Source organism: Filicampus tigris, chromosome 14 (genome assembly GCF_054856515.1).
Source record: "Filicampus tigris isolate MCC_2025a chromosome 14, RoL_Ftig_1.0, whole genome shotgun sequence".
Lineage (NCBI taxonomy): Eukaryota > Metazoa > Chordata > Actinopteri > Syngnathiformes > Syngnathidae > Filicampus > Filicampus tigris.
The window spans coordinates 10,399,039-10,415,610 of record NC_141230.1 but is presented as its reverse complement, the minus strand read 5'-3'; the positions used below and the strand labels follow the sequence as shown (position 1 = coordinate 10,415,610).

Below are 16,572 nucleotides of genomic sequence, written 5' to 3'. Positions count from 1 at the left end.
ATAGTGCATTTTTTTCACGTGTCTCCAGTGAAATATGATAACAGGAAATGTGTGTGTGTGTGTGTTGAATAGAGTCTTTATGTGTGTGCAGGTAGGAGTGGAATGAAGGAAATAGCCAGATGTTGGCAGACATTTGCAGCAAATTCCTCCAATGGACGGTAGCTCGAGTCAGCGAACGGTTTATACAAATGATTTATACAAATTTTTCCAGAGTTCACGGTTTTGTCACAGACTTCTCGTGTTATATAAAGTGTTATGCTTCTCCTTTTGTACAAAGCTGTGACATTTATCGTACATTAGTTCCGCATCCCAGAACCTCTGATCCTGGAATCACCCCCTGGATGCACTGATACAAGTATCGGTTCTGTGCGTCAGTCCTCCTATTCTTTCTTGTAAAAATGTTTGAAAGTTTTGGCACTGATGGTGAACACGCTTGTGTGCGTTTTGATTTGACTCAGCTCTAGTAGTCTGAGCTGAACACGGGGAGCTCAAGCTCCCTTCCGTTCTTCAGCACAAGCTGCTTTTTACAGATGGAAAAACAACCAAAAACACAGCACAAACACCCCGAAGGGAAAACAGATGCACATAGAGGAAACTCCCCCCCCAGTTCAGCCTGTAAAAACAGGGTCATCAAAGTCGGAGTGCGCCGCTTCCCCGAGGGTGGGCGGCAGCGGCCGGTGAAGCCATGCACGAAGCTGCCCGTAGGGGCGGCGGGAAAATGAAAAGGAGGCAAGAAAGTCACGGACTGATCGCTCCTTCAGCCGACCTCTGGCTTGATGTTACCCGTTCAGACACACTTGTGCACATGCTCACGTTGCAGGACAAAAAGCTCTTTATATACACTCAAAGAGCCATTTCGACCTGGTTTCCGCGGAAAAGAAAGCCCGCAAACACTTATTGACATATTGACCTCCAAAAAATGTCAGCTTGTTGGAGTTCCCAGGCACTGCTTCGTTCAAGTTGTAAAATACGTATGTAATACTACTATAATACGTATTGCACACTCACCTCCACATATTACTACCTACAAAATACATTCAATCAGTAATTTGACACTTGAATTGATTAAAAAAAAAGAATAAAAACCAAGCCTGCGACATCAGAGTACTTCAAAGTGCCGTGAGCCTTTGAAACGTCACACCTGCAAACACACTTGCCCAACGCCATGAGTGATGCAGCAAATAAAACATTGATCCAACTAATCACGTCTAAAGTGCATATTAAATCTCATCAATCTACATTAAACTGGCCAACGTAATCCAGCGAACCTTAAAAAAAAGGCTGCATTCAGCAGACGGAGAACACGTCATTGTGTTGCACACACATCCGGCCGTGAAATAGTGCTTTATTTCAGTATTTATATTTGCTATTTTCATCGCTTTAAATTGTCTGGAATTGCCTAAAAATTACAGACGAAGTAAGGACGGACCATTAGACTCGATTTATGATAAAAACAATGAATTTGAACCATATTTGAACTTCCGAGATTTTCGGCCGACAGTGACTATATTATTTTATTTTAATATTTCGGGGTCCCAATAATGTTACAATTTACAACTACAATTAAACCAAATAAAAAAAACAATTAAAATAGTACTTTGTTCAGATATTTCGCAGTTTTAGTGTCGCTGCGCTTTCTGATCACGCCGGCTGTCTGCTGACACACGTCGTGAAGGGCTGTCAAACGTCACTGAAGAAGGCGAATGCTGATCAAGAAAAAAGTTAAAAACTTTGATTTACTAAGACGTGATGCACGTTTGTGAGACAAATAACATACAGTAGCGAATTGGGTTATCTCTATTGTGGTGACGTTTGTGTTTTGCTAAGTCATGTTATTTCCGAGGTTTCTGAATCCATCACGCGCCTCGCTGGATGGGAGGGGTAAGAGAAGAATGAGCGGACGGCGAGAAGGACGAAAGAGCTCTGTGTGTACTTACGACAGAACTGTTGTTGCACCGTAGTTGGAATGATAAAAAGGCAGCCGCGTTGGAGTAATAAAAAGTAAGATAACTAAGCTAGGTCTGACGTCGTGTCTTTGGAAGACGTTACAATATACTTCAATAGGACACTTTAAAAGAGCCGCAAGTTGCCGACTCCTGCTCCATGCACTTTAAAAACTGCCAGGTTAAAAGTACAATAACCCCAATCGGGTGCTGGATCCAAATGGGACTGAGCCAATGCTAGGTTATTTATACCCACATGCATTGGGTTGAGGTTTTGATTTAGGTTCAACAAGGGGTAAAACCTATGCCCACACTGATGAGTCAAAGCTAGAAACGAGTTACCCAGTTATTAGTAGACTGTAGACGTGGTTAAAACTAATACACATTTTGTTACATACATTTGCTGAGGGGAAGAAGAGGCAACTTTCCCCTGTCAGGGGTCGCCGTAGCGAGCCACTCGTTTAGTGCTCGATATTCTTCCGAACGCAACCCACCCATTTTTATTCAGCCTTGAGACTGGCAGTGAAAAGTAGACTCCAGCCTATCATCCGCTGTGAAATTTGTCACTTGATTGGCATACAGCCACTTATACGACTATTGCATGCCGCACCTTGTATACAGCATGGGTTCATGCGCTTATGTAAGGTACACCAATATATGTGCATATAAAGATTTTAAGTATATTTTAAATAAGTAGGTTGGTAGTTCATTTGGACTCGGCCATTTTCTAAGTAGCTTGCATGCTGAAAAGGTGTGGCCGCCTCTGTATGCAATATATGGCAATATAATGAAAGAACAATGGGTTTTCTTTTTGGGACTCAACTGTTTAGAAGTGCAGTGTAGAAGCAAACTTTATTTTCTTGTCTATTTTTTTCAAAGTGTTTTTAAGTTAAAACTCAGGTCTCTGTTGTAAAAGCAAACAACATGCCTGATAAATTATAAATAAATTAAAATTATGGCAACGAGTAAATAAAACACTGCAGGATACAATTGAGTGATTAACTTGATGAAGTCAGTAAGGGTTATGAAGAAATCGTTTCTGGTATAATTGTTTTTACACAGATTGCTTGAAGTAAAAATGTAATTTTTTTACTTGAGCTCAGTTTTTAATTAAAGCCCATTTTGGAAAATGTCTCGAAATTGTTGTTGTTTGCAAATGTTTCAATCAAAAGTGTACTAATGCCACTTGATGCAGAAAATCCTTTGCCAGCCTACTACTGCCACCAAGTGGAAAGGTCTGAATACTGCACCTTTCTAGGCGCTCGTTTTTACACTTATTTATATGCATTTATTTTTATTTTCTTAACATACTGAAAAACAATATGTTGACAATGTTATGTACATTTAATAATTATATTTTATATGTATATATATAATGTATACATAGTACATGTAAAAAACAGTATGTGTGTGTATACGTGCACGTCCGCCTCACAGTTCAGAGGTTGTGGGTTCGATCGCGGCCCCGGCCTCCCTGTGTGGAGTTTGCATGTTCTCCCCGTGCCTGCGCGGGTTTTCTCCGGGTACTCCGGTTTCCTCCCACATTCCAAAAACATGCATGGTGAGTTGATTGGACTCTCTAAATTGCCCCCAGGTGTGATTGTGAGTGCGGATGTTTGTCTCTGTGTGCCCTGCGATTGGCTGGCAACCAATTCAGGGTGTCCCCCGCCTACTGCCCGAAGACAGCTGGGATAGTCTCCAGCACACCCCGCGACCTCTGTGAGGATAAGCAGTATCGATAATGGACGCACCCGCACACACAAACTAAGAAATCACACCTTACGTTGGTTTGAATACTCTTCCAAAAAAACATTTATTGAACAATTGTCTTCACGTCGGTGATACAGTACCATAGTTAGATGCCCGAGCGCCTGGTGTCTTATTTGGGAATATATACATACAGTGGAGACAAGAATTAAATAACAATGCTCAATAACATTCACATAGATCCTATATAATAATAATAATTAAAAAAAAAAAAAAAAAAAGTAAACCAATCTTCATCACTTCATCGGTAAACACAGGCAAACCTAAGAGTGTGTTTGGGAGGACAAGACAGGTTGCCTTTATTAATGAAGTGGATATTTTGGTTTGCGTGGAATCAAATGAGTTTGTGTTGCTGGGACGCGCCGGAGACAAACATTTGGCACATGTAATGGCCCTGGAAAGACCAATTTTCAGAGTCAGCTGCATCTCATGACTGCATTTCTTAGTAGAAGTGGATCCAAATGATTTCACAAACCGAGGCCGGCTTCCACAATAAGTTCAAAGTTCACCTTGACACTGATGAATGGATGAGAGCAGTGACACACTGCAACTGGGCGCCACATTTGGTGACATTGATTAACTGGACAGAAAATCATTGTTAGAACCCCACACATTAAATGAACACATGAATTTCTATTTGTTAAATGGAAATTTTGGCCAAAGACCGTAAGAAGTTGCGTTAGAGAGATATTAATAGAGAACTAGTCAAAACCTTTTTTTTTTTTTTTTATGTTTTTTAACAAGATTTGGAGTAACCTTTTTTGTACTCAGGGACACATCCTGAACTTCATCTAAAGCAAGTCATCCAAGGGCCATATTAAATGCTTTTGGGGGAATTGGATATATTAACAGCATTTTATAACAGCTCCTCTTAAAAATGTTTGGTGAAAAAGATCACAGCGTACATGAATTTGTTTTCCGGGAAACAATAACTCTTATCATCCGTTTACAATATTTGCTTGTCGTGCGGTGATAGAAAATTTAAGACCAAAAAAATGTTATTTAAACTCTTGCTAAACCAAAGTTTCTTATTAATATCTCTTAACAAATGATCTTTTGACATTTTCAACAGCATGTTCTTGTTATGAATAATTTGGACTTAATGTTAACTCAAAATGTGTTCAGACCTAACTTTTCCTAAAAATGTGTACAATTTCTGAATAATATGCGATTAATAAACTAGAAAAATGTTCATGTTGTTAATCATTTGTAATTGTCAAATGAGCATTGTGTTCAAATTATCAATGTGTTCAGGTTATGAATAATTTGGATTTTAACTCAGAATATGTAAAGGTTCTGAATAATTTGGGCTAAACTGGAATCCAACACTTTCCGAGGTTATGAACAATTAGTGTCATTTGTGTAATTGTTAAGCTGAGTGAGCAAGTATGAGGTGAAAACTAAAAAAAAAATTCAAATTAAAAAAAATAATGGTTGTGACAAAAAAAAGGCAAAAGAGTGATTCTGGTCACTGAAGTTGTCTCAATGAATGACACCTCTGAAGAGGAATTGAAATCAAACGAAATAAAGTGAAGACACAGAGAAATGTAATGAAACAATTGCAAGTTGTCATCTTCTTCAACTGTGTTTAAGAGCAATGGTGCTAGGTCGTACTTTAACAGGACACGTATGACATCACATCAAGACTTTTAAGACCCCCTGGGGGGGGGGAAAGGCCTCATTGCTCACCTGCTGGGTGGCAAATACCAGGGAGCTTCACCTGATGGCCACTAGGGGACGACAGAAGATGTGGATGGAGTGTGCATGCCACCAGAGGAGGTCCAGATAAGGCTTGATTCATAAGACAAGTCAGGGGAGTGTTGTATATATGTTTATGTGTGTGTGTGTGTGTGTGTGTGTATATGAGAGAGATCCAGTGTGTGTGTGTGTGTGTTTCACAGCAGTGCTTTGACCAGGTACAGCCTGTCTCCGTGCTCGCTGGTGAAGATGGGGGCTTTCTTGTAGTGCTCCACCAGCTCCTCCATGGAGGTGAACCTGCGCTGGCCGATGCAGTAGACGCCGTCGCACAGCTGCACTTTAAAGTGTTTGTTCTTGCCCGCCGCCTTCAGAGACACCGAGAAGTCACTGGGCTGAAACACAACACAGATTGTTCCCAGTGATATTAACGCCAAATTATTGGTGACGACAATGTCGGTCCTCCCTATGTTTTGTTCATTTACGTCTTGTTAATGTTGTGTTTTGCGGAGCTAAAAGGTTGCGAGGTACTTCTTGAGAAAACACAAAAAAACGTGTCCAAAAATTGCTCAGCACATTTGGCCATGGAACAGCTGAGTAGGTGTTGTGTCCCATTATTTTTGGTTCTTTTCAAAGTGGGAGGTGCATACATATACTGGTTACATTTACATGGGCACATTTTCTTTAATCCGATCAGAGTTCGGATTAAAATTCAGACAAACTATGTATTGACTATTGAAGACATTTCCTTTAATGCGATCAGAGTTCGGATTAAATTTCAGCTCGAATGCATTGTTTTCATGGACACTAAAAATACTGATCCTTTTAGGATTTGCATGTCCATGCGTGTTCAGTAGTAACAAATACACATCATTTGTGTTTTTATAGCATAATAACTCTGCCTGCTCAAACTGTTACACTTGCCTGGTTCCTTCTTGTAAAGTGTAAAGAGGGTGCACCCTCTTGTATTTACTGATATAATCGAACTCGGGATAAAACATCCATTGTTCCTTTCGATACTTTATAGCAATCTGTATCGTGATGGACAATATGAGGATTATCTAAGCGTAACAGCAGTCTGATTCTAGCACGTCAGTGATAGACAGTGCATAAGGATATAGAAAAACCAAAAATGTGCGCAGGTCACCTTTAAGTAGAAGAGCATTGCAACCAAATGCAACCATTTTGTTTAAATGTTATAAATAAATGAAGGTTGTGAGGCAAAGACTAACCTGGTGTGGTGACGAACGAGTTCATCTGACCATAGCCAAGTATTTATCCACGCATGATGACTCAAAGCACGCAAGTGCAATTTGCTGGACCACATGGATGATTCAGTATTTGACTGCGCTGCTGCGATGTGCTAACCACGCTGCCCTCGTGATATTTCATTTGCAATGTCGTTTTTGTGTGTGCGCTTATCCGTGTATCTGTTTGTAGCCATGTTTACCAATAAATTGCTTCTCTTGAAGTCACTTTGGTAAAAATCACTGGAATTGAAAGCAACAGTAGGCAATAATCAAGTTTTTGAAAAAAAAAAAAATGGCAGCAGAAGGTGATGAATTCCAGTAATACTAACTAAAAATACATTTTAAAATGAAATATCTATAAAAATATATAATAATTCAGTAATGGGCAAATGGCAGCCGGTGGGGCGCATGCACGTGCTGTAAGTGGCCCCTTATTAATTCAAAAATAAAATAAAAAAATTCAAAAACATTTGGTTTACAAAACCTCCCCAAATTTTTGAAAAAAATAATATTATAATATAAAAAAAATAAAACAATATTCTCCTTTATACAAGCTAGCGAACAATCAATTGAGTTTGAATTATTTAATCATAAATTAAATTAAGACTAGCTGCTGCTTTTACGCACTAACAGCCTATCATACATTCATTGTAAATAGCATACTTACTTACTTACCATACACGGTAAATGATTCTTTTATATAAATGTAACTGTAAATGTTGATGACATTCATTGAATAGCATTTAAAGTTTCACTTGAAGTCTTATTGCTGGTGATTAAGACTTAACCATTTAAGAAAGTTATTTTGCATGTACGTATTCGTCCAACCAAACAGAAATACTGAATATATTCAGGCTTATTATTTCTAAAATTACCCATTTTACAGTAGCTTCTCATTGAAATTGACCATAAAGGTTGCGGAAATTTTCCACCCCTTCGCAACCCTAAAAGCGCCAAATTGCTGTTTTTTCACTCACCGACGACTCGCTGTCCCGTATGAGGAAGTCGCCGTCATCCCCTCTCTCATTAAGTATGCGTTCGGCCTGGTGTCGCGTGACGTTGCCGTAGTACCAGTCCCTCCCTGCGAACCTGCCTGAGCGCGATGGCGCCACGTGGCGGTTCTTCGGCGAGATGGTCGTGGAGGACGGCGGGCCGGGTCGCTCGTCCAGCACCGTCACATAGTTTTTAGGAACCAAGCCCACCATGCCGAGCGAGTTCTTACACCGCCACCACTCGGGATCGTTCTCCGGCTTCTCCACCACCTCCATGACCTCGCCCTTCTCAAAGTTGAGCTCCTCTTCCGTGACGGAGCTGAAGGGGTACAGGGTCTGCACTAGGTTCAGCACGCCGACGCTCCCGTTGGCCAGCATGGTCCCTTGAGTGTGGTATATCCGCGAGGAATCCCCCTCCCCTCTGTCATCCGCGCCTACCATCTCCTCCTGCACGTAATTGGAGGGGAACCAGCCCACACGTCCTGCCTGGCTGCCTCGCCACCACCCGTCGCTGCACTTCTCCATCACCACCACCCGGGAGCCCTTCATCAAGGTCAGCTCGTCTTCCCTCTCCGCTGTGTAGGCGAACTTGACCACGGCGGGGATGTTGAGGTCGTTGATTCTCTCTGCCGCTCCTCCGCCGCCTCCTCCTCCTCCTCCTCCTCCCATCCCCCCGCCAAGGCTGCTACCGTTGGAGGGATATTCCGTGTCAGAGCTCGGCGTCGGCGAAGCATCGCGGGCACTTGTTTTCCTCTTTGTTTTTCCCAAACCTGCAGCAAGAATGAAACAAGCGTCACAAACAACATTTTTAGTGACGTTTCTAAAGCTGCTTTTGCAGTGAAGCCCCCTTTCATTGTGGAGAATACATTCCGGACATTTGCTCAATATGACCCTTTAATTAAAGCGGTAGTCAAACCAAACATTTTTTTCAAGAATATGTGCCCAGCAGGCCCACTAGTTGAAACACGGCATTCTGATTCATTTTGCGTTTGTGGAGTATAAGTTAAACAGCAAAATGCACTCGTTTTTAGCCATCTCTGGGGGCGGCCATTTTGTCTTCTGTCAACTGAAAATGACATCACAACCGCTCACAATGACCAATCAAGGCTGACCTTCTGATATTCTGAATCTGAGCCGTGATTGGTCGTTGTGAGCAGTTGTGATGTCATTTTCAGTCGACAGAAGTGACAAAATGGCCAACCCCAGAGATGGCTAAAAATGAGTGGGTTAACACTTATTCCACAAACGCAATATTTATCAGAATGTCCCGTTTCAACAAGTGGGCTCGCATGGAACATATTCTTGAAAAAAAAGCAATCGTTGGCATTCGACAGCAACGGTGCTGGTGATTGACGTAAAAATCAAGCGACGCTGTGGGTAACTGACATAACAATTGCGTGACACAATGAATTGATCATTTCTATAGTCTTTAACGATGCGTTACTGCAGCACTATATGATACTATAAATACAGTAAGGAAGCCCCGGAAATCGGGTTCGATCACATGATTTTCAGTTTCTCCGGTATCGGTATAGATCGTTTTTAAAAATTATTTTCTGAACATTTAAAGCTCACAAAGCTACAAATCCAGATGTGTTGCACTGTAGCTTAGTTGTACATTACACAATGTTACTTTTTTTTTTCCCCCTTCGCGATGAAGTTCGTGTGACGCAAACACCCACAGACATGAAACTCTCCCTCCGTTCTCCCGCAGGCAGAGACAGAGCGGGCAGTTTGTCTTCATAGCCAAATGTTTGGAGGGAGAGGCAAGCCAAAAACATCCTCCTTAAATAAGTCTGCCTTGCCTGACATAAAGAAGCCTGCTCCCAAAACGGCATCGTCAACGATTTGAGAGCGCCGAGAGCGCGATGAGCAGGTTAGCAACTGTGACACGACCAAATGTCGTAACTTCAACTAGAGGTTTAACGAGTGTAAATTATTTGGTGACAAGCAAGCTTGTTCCCCACTGGTTGCATTTAACGAGGTCATAAATCAATGGTGTCGTTTGTGGATGAGAGAAGTCACGCAGAGGTACTCTACATGCGGAGCAGTGTGGGCTGTTCATATAAGCTTGCACAACTTAAATAACGATGTAAATGTATGGTTTACCATTAAAACCTTTTTACCATTTACCTATGGTAATATTTTTATAGGCCATTCAACCAAATGAGTGCCGTTTGCATCGCCAGGCAATTACATGAAAACAGATGTTTATAAAGCGTCCTGGACGTTGGGATGTATTGTGTTTAAAGTTAACATTCAATTGGTGTAAATGTCATGGCTAAAACCCACTGAGAGTTTCAGTACAAAAACAAAACTGACATGATAAAACAACTGCTGAGATGAACCAATGCACATTGAGTTGTTCAATATGTTTATCATACAATTTTGTGCTTTAAAAAAGGAAAAATATGGATAGATATAGATAATATAGAACCTTGAGTTTATTTTGAGTATTACAAAAAGAAATTGGCGTGGTCCATATAATATAAATATATATATAGCAACAACATATAATGCATTGCCGAGGTATTGGATTGGGACTCGGGATCGGCAGATACTTAAAATCAAAGACTCAGACTCAGGTGCAAAAAAAGCGTGACATAAAATATAGCATAATGTATGGGAAAATATAGCGAAGTATATTAAAAAAAAAACACATCTGGTGTGGTGGCACCTGGCTGGATCTCACTTGGTAGCTGCAAATGTCATTTGTGTTGTTAAAAAAAAAATCATGTGATGCAACCCGGCATTCTGATTGGCCATAAACATCTGTGCGGTTGCGATGCCAGTCACCTGCGAGTCGACAATCGGAATCAAAGCCGAACTAGTTGCAGACGGTCGGAAACGAATGACTACTAGTTGCAGAACCGCGCACGCTGCATGACGCAACTGAACAAAAAAAACACCACTACGCTTTGAACTCTCTGTAGCTACTTCAGAACCGATGTACCGTGCCATAGCGGGTTTCAACCCTCTCCATCAGAGCGCGCTTAGGTCGTCATGGCAACAAGAAAAAGGCAGGTCAGCATTCCTCAGGGAGAAGAGGAGGAGTCCCAAGAAAAGAGCACTTGACATCCTGAGAAAAGCCAAGCAGCGGAGGACTGAGGACGAGGATCGATTCTCTACAACACCCCGCTGGGTGCACTTTCTCCCCTCTGCCACATAGCATCACATTTCTCCGGGGTGTTCTGTGGAGTCGTGACATGAGCATGTGCATCCAATGCTAATCAAAAGGCTGAAAATAGACAGCGTAGTCAGGGAGGGTAAAGTGGAGCAGGCACCAAGGGCCCGGGACAGACAGCTACATCCAGGATCAAAGCTATGACTTCCCCACTTGACTAACTTCAAACATCTCTTGAAGGAGACCGAGTGTATTTTAATGGTACGTTTACCGAACAACGGTCTAGTAAAAATGTGACGCTTTTCTTCTTTCTGCTTTTAAAGCATTTCATGTACTAACTGCAACTATGTCAAAAGCATCCATGTTAAAAGGGATCTTTGAAAACTACTCAAGTTCTGTAACATGTAGGGATGTTCAACATCATTTTTTTTTTCGACCGAAACCAGCACGAGTAATCACTCTTGAGTACTCTGCATTACCGATACCGAATACCGATACCTGTTGTAAGTTGGATGCATAACATTTCAAATAACACAACGACAGATAATTGTGAACAAAAACCTGTCTTTTCTTCTTTTCGTCTCACCAGCAATTAGGTTACCCAGTTAGTTAAACACAGAATTCAATTTCAAAATATAGGTACATACAAGCATGAAAAAAAGGAGGCAACAGGCTAGTAGAGCACTCTGTAGAATAAACATGGATAAGCAAACTAGCTATGGACAAGAAAAATATACCTTAACCACTTTGATGCTGAGGGCTCTGTTGAAGAAACTTACGGGCACAACTTCATGTAAGACACCGAAAGTAGGAGCGAGCCATTTGTTACTGCGGCTTTCATGTCCCGAAGAGGTTTATTCAAACATTTTCTTTGTTTCTTTTTCTAAATGATCATAAGCCCTTGGAGTATCTCAAAAATGCCTTGAAACGCTTGGGAACTTGGTGGTGGTTGAACTAACAACCAGAAGAGGTTGAGTTGGTGAATACAAGAGCAATGATTTGAACACGCACCCCGGACGAGGAGAGAATATTGATGTGCGAATCGGTACAGTTTCCAGGAACACAGAAGGATTAGTCTGAAAATGGTCATTTGAAAAGACCAAATCCTAAAAAAAGGTGAGCAGTAACGTAAGCTGAGCCTTTAGGAACTGTGATGTCATTTTCAGTCGACAGCAAGTGGCAGTCGAAGGCAAAATGCCAGCCCGCCCTGAGATGGATAAAAACGGTTGGATTTGGCTGCTTAATTCATATTCCACAAATGCAATAGCAATCAAAATACTGTGTTTAGACTAGCATAGGGCATTTTATGGCGAAGGAACATTTTTGAATTGAAATATCGGTGGCTGGTTCCGGCAGCCTTCACGACTACCCAAAACATTTAAATAAGCAGAGCTGGGCAGTCCGTCCCTGGGCCGGACCGGTCGGACCCTCCGGCCCGGCCGGATGCCCATTTTTGGGGCGGAGGGGTGGTGGGTGACATATTTTAAAAAAAGGCTGGACTAAGCATGGCCGGAAGTGGATTTTAGCCCGGCCCACTAATCAGCCCTCATGCGTGTGACGTGCTCGCGAGGCGGCCAAATTTAATCTCAGCCTATTTGGTGAAAGGCTTCTTTTTAGGCTGCTTTCAAAACAAATTGTGTCCGGGAGGAAAATCAAGCTGCGCGCAGCACTCAAGTATGACACTGGCACATCATGCACTTCCCTACTTCCGGAAATCGCCGTGGCAAACCTGCTGTGTAGTGGTTTTCTGGCATGCTTTTATTTTGAAGGCCGGGAAGTGTGAAGGAGGGGAAGTGTCAAAAATAAATAAGTAACTTGTTGAATGCTTGCAGACTTGTCGTCTGTTGGACCCAAATAATTATACAATACGACAAAACCAACCCCAGGGCTCGCAATGGAAGTTAGCACACGCAGCTGGGTTGTTGTGTCTTTCACAACTTAATAATTTGGAGAAGTCGCGGAGCTCAGCTTGTTTTTATTGCGTAAACTGCATTCATTTACAGACGAGTTGAATCACTGATAACACTTGAAATTATATCAGTCCGCGCATGTCGCGGTGCACTGAGGAAATCACAGGGCGAATAACTACGCCTGGAAAAGTAGGTCCATACACTACATGGGTAAGTACGTGAGTAAGTGGCGCGTTTGAAGCGTGTCCACAGCGGGTTTGAATAGTAAGTTAGCCAGCTAATTGTCTTTAAACAAACCTCTTCCGTTAGCATCCCTCCCGCATCATGCACGTTTTTTTTTTTTTTTTTTTGGAGGGGCGGGGGTCGGAACGGGGCGGGGGCCGACAATGTTTACGAATATGGCCGGGGGGTCGAGGCCGCAAGGGTACCCAGGTCAAGGGTGGAGCGTCGCGGCCGGACGGGCAAAAAAGGTCAAGTGCCCAGCTCTGGAAATAAGGGCGATGGTGGCGCGATACGGATACCTGATATCAGTGCACACCCAGTCTATGTAATAGGCCTGAACAATTTATTGCATTTGCTATATAATCGCAATTTGAGAGTGTGATTTTGTAATGGCGAAGTCTGCGAATTAAATGGCGAATTAAATTGCTTCAGAAAATGGTGAGTCATGATTGGTCCTTACCTGAGCTGTGAGCAACTGTGATGTCATTTTCAGTCGACAGCGGGTGGCAAAATGGCCGCCCCCTGACATGGCTAAAAACAGGTGGATTTTGCTGCTTAACTCATATTCCACAGACACAATATTAATCAGAATGGTGTGTTTGGACTAGTGAAGGCGCATAAAACTTATTATCGTAAAGACATTTTTTGGGTTGACTTCCTCCTTAACATTAACATTGCAACCCCACTAAAAAAAAACAAACTTCTTAGTTAACTTTGAAAGTCTAATGAAAACCACCTATAGGACAACTTAAGTAGAACAGCAATGGCTCAACGTAGCATATGAGCAGTCAAGTTGAGTTCTTTGTTAGCATTCAAATTGACATCACAGACGATAAAACTGGTGTTTCATTTGTATGGTGACATGTATTTGCCAACTCAACAATTAATCTGACGGGTGATGCTTCTGTCAGCAATTCTTTTTGTTGGTGCACGGCTTGACAGCTAATCTCGCAGTTTGCCCACAGAGCCCCGCTGAAATGCCACAAAATGTCAGCGCCGATTGCAGACCAGGCCCATTTGCATTGTTGGAAGCGTGGCGGGGTTCACGCAGAGTAGCATGAAACTTGTTGGCGGGGGAGAGAAAAGACAAGGGGTCCCTTGGCAGCTGGTACTCGCGAGCTGAAAACCACAGCTGACAATGAAGAGGCATGGGATGGGAATCACAAGTAGATCATGTTTATGGATAACGCGGCACACATCCGACATGTTTTATAGTCGTATGTATGTGTGCGCGAGTTTAACACAGAGGCTTGTCCATCTGCCGCTTGTACGTGAAACACAAAAGGTTAGTTATACTTCCAAAGTGGTCCCAGCGAAAAAAGAGCCTGTTGCTGCACAGTCGACCGTAATTTAAATAAAACCTTCACTCATTTACGGAAATGTTACTTGGTACATTAGTGGCCATCATTTTTTCTTCCACACATCCAGTCTTCCGTCTTGTGGAATAACGCCGGGAGGCTTCCACTCAGAGGGCATCAATAATATGCATTAGCAATTTTAGCAATTTAACAATGACCCCGTCCCATTTATGGTACAACAGGGGTCCAATGTCGCATGCAAGTATTTTTATTAAATATCCAGTTGCTGCTGATAATACATTCTAAGATTAAAAAAAAAAAAAAAAGCACATACAAGGTTGTACAATTACAGAGAAAGAGCAGCAGAGAATAACCTAGAAAGAGAGCACACACTCCTAACCAATTAACATTGTCTACTCAAGCATGTGAGTATGTTCCATTAGCTCCTGACCTCACCTTTTGCTCATCAAGAAAATGTCCTACGCCGCAGCATAAGCTGACGCTTTTAACATCGGACGCTTCCGAGCACTCGCCGAATGAAACGAGGCCATAATGTGGCAGTCGATAATGTTATAATCTAGGACAGTGGAGTAATTCATCATTCCGGCACATCCATTAGATGGACGCTTTTCTTCCGTAATCAATCTAGAGACCGTCAAAAAAAAAAAAGTCAACTACGGTGATGAAGAGTGGAGAGAAATGGAAGATGTGGGGACAGTGTGACTGGTAGGATGTAAAACAGCGGGGGGAGGGGAGGGCCGATGGTGACTGGCCGTGCCATGCTGGCTGTCAAAACAGTGGAGTTTTCACACCACCAGCGAGCAGAATTGCAGCTCGCACTGATGCGAAAATATCACAATTTTGACCCTCTTGCTTTCCTACACCACTAAAAACAACAAAAATAGGCCGACAATGTCAAAGTATCAATCAAAACTGAGCAATATCACCGTATTTCCTCAAAAAAGGGCTCCAAATTGAACATGTCTCACTTGGGCCTGGTACACACACAAGGATTTTTTATAATGTGAAAATCTGTTACATAGACCACACTTTAAGATTAAAAAAAAGATTAGGCATTTAACAGTTTTGGTCATAGTGTGTGGTGTGCTTTGAAAATCTCAACACAGAGCAACACCCATATTGAAAGTCCTTCAACGGCAGAATCTTGCGTGATGTGTGAACTCTCAAAAACAAAGAACAGACACTCCCGGATATGCACCTATGTTCCCCGTGTGTTTCCAAAAAAGACCAGAGGCGGGAGCGTTGAAAGAAATTACCAATTTATCCAGAAAAGGCTTGCTTTGGAAAATACTTCTTGCGTCGTTTTTATTTGCCGCTGCTTCCTTGTTCGTCTATCAGGGCACTTCTTTGATTGGCTACATTCCATTCCAAGTCGCAGTTCATTCACGCATTCAAATGACTCGCGAGTTGTCTGCTTTCCACACGAAAAAGTAGTCATTTTGGAGATGGGGGGGGATTCTGACCGACAGCGCCGGTATATAAAATATAAGTATATAATGCCACTTTATAGTATAGTACATGGCATGCCTGTGTCTATACTGGCTACACAGCAAATTTGGTGTCCAGTTCTTTCACTGACGCGTACACCAAGACATTGAGGTGTATCAATTTTGCAGGTGAAAAAGGGGTGTTCCAGGGGCTCCAAAACTGATTCCCATCATTGAAAATGACTGCTGTTTTCATTTTCCTGCGCAAAAAATGCGTAAAGTGAGCTTGTAATCCATTTGTGTTTGGTTTTAAACGCCTTTTTCACTTGGCATGAATTGTAATATTGTTAAATATTCCCAAAACAATTTTTCCAATGCAGTTCGGTAAATAAAAAATAAACAAATGTTCATTTTTGATACAGTACGGTATCAGTTGTACCTAATGTGGCTTATGAGGGTGCATTTTTACCTACGGTTGAGTACCAGATGTTTCCATCTCTTCGTCCTAGTCTGGGCAAAAAGAGGTGAGTCATACCGCAACTGTCATAACAGATGGATTTCCCGCTATTTTCCTGCCTTTGGAATGTTAATAATTATTCATAAATGTATCCGTGGTTCAGTTGAACTATATACATATCGTTGCTGTCCCGCATGTGAAAAACAGATCTCCAATTTTGGAAACTTTTTTAATTTTCACATTAATGCTATGTCTGTAGCGCAGAAACACCAAAAATATTGTAAAAAATGTAAAAATAAGAAAAATGAAAAAAAAAATGGAGATAAGTGTTTTTCACATGACAGCGACGATATATGGTATATAAAGCATCCATGTTTAGGAGCAACTAGGTCAGAGCTTCTTTGCATACTTCACATCTATGGAATGTTTCAGCTTTTTAAGCATGACACACAATCTAAGATGAAGT

The 16,572-nt window shown here is 41.8% G+C and overlaps 1 protein-coding gene across 1 annotated transcript in view; it reads right to left on the bottom strand.

Annotated features, from left to right (window-relative positions):
• Nucleotides 1–3,727: 3,727 nt before the first annotated feature.
• The window catches only part of nck2a (NCK adaptor protein 2a), a 31,472-nt gene continuing 18,627 nt past the window's right edge, over nt 3,728–16,572 (bottom strand). Inside the window, exons 3-4 of the mRNA XM_086051997.1 lie at nt 7,633–8,417; nt 3,728–5,800 (exon numbers count right to left, since the gene is read on the bottom strand). Of these exons, the coding sequence (XP_085908123.1) occupies nt 5,606–5,800; nt 7,633–8,417 (980 nt within the window). The 3' untranslated portion in view covers nt 3,728–5,605. The remainder of the gene's footprint in view (nt 5,801–7,632; nt 8,418–16,572) is intronic.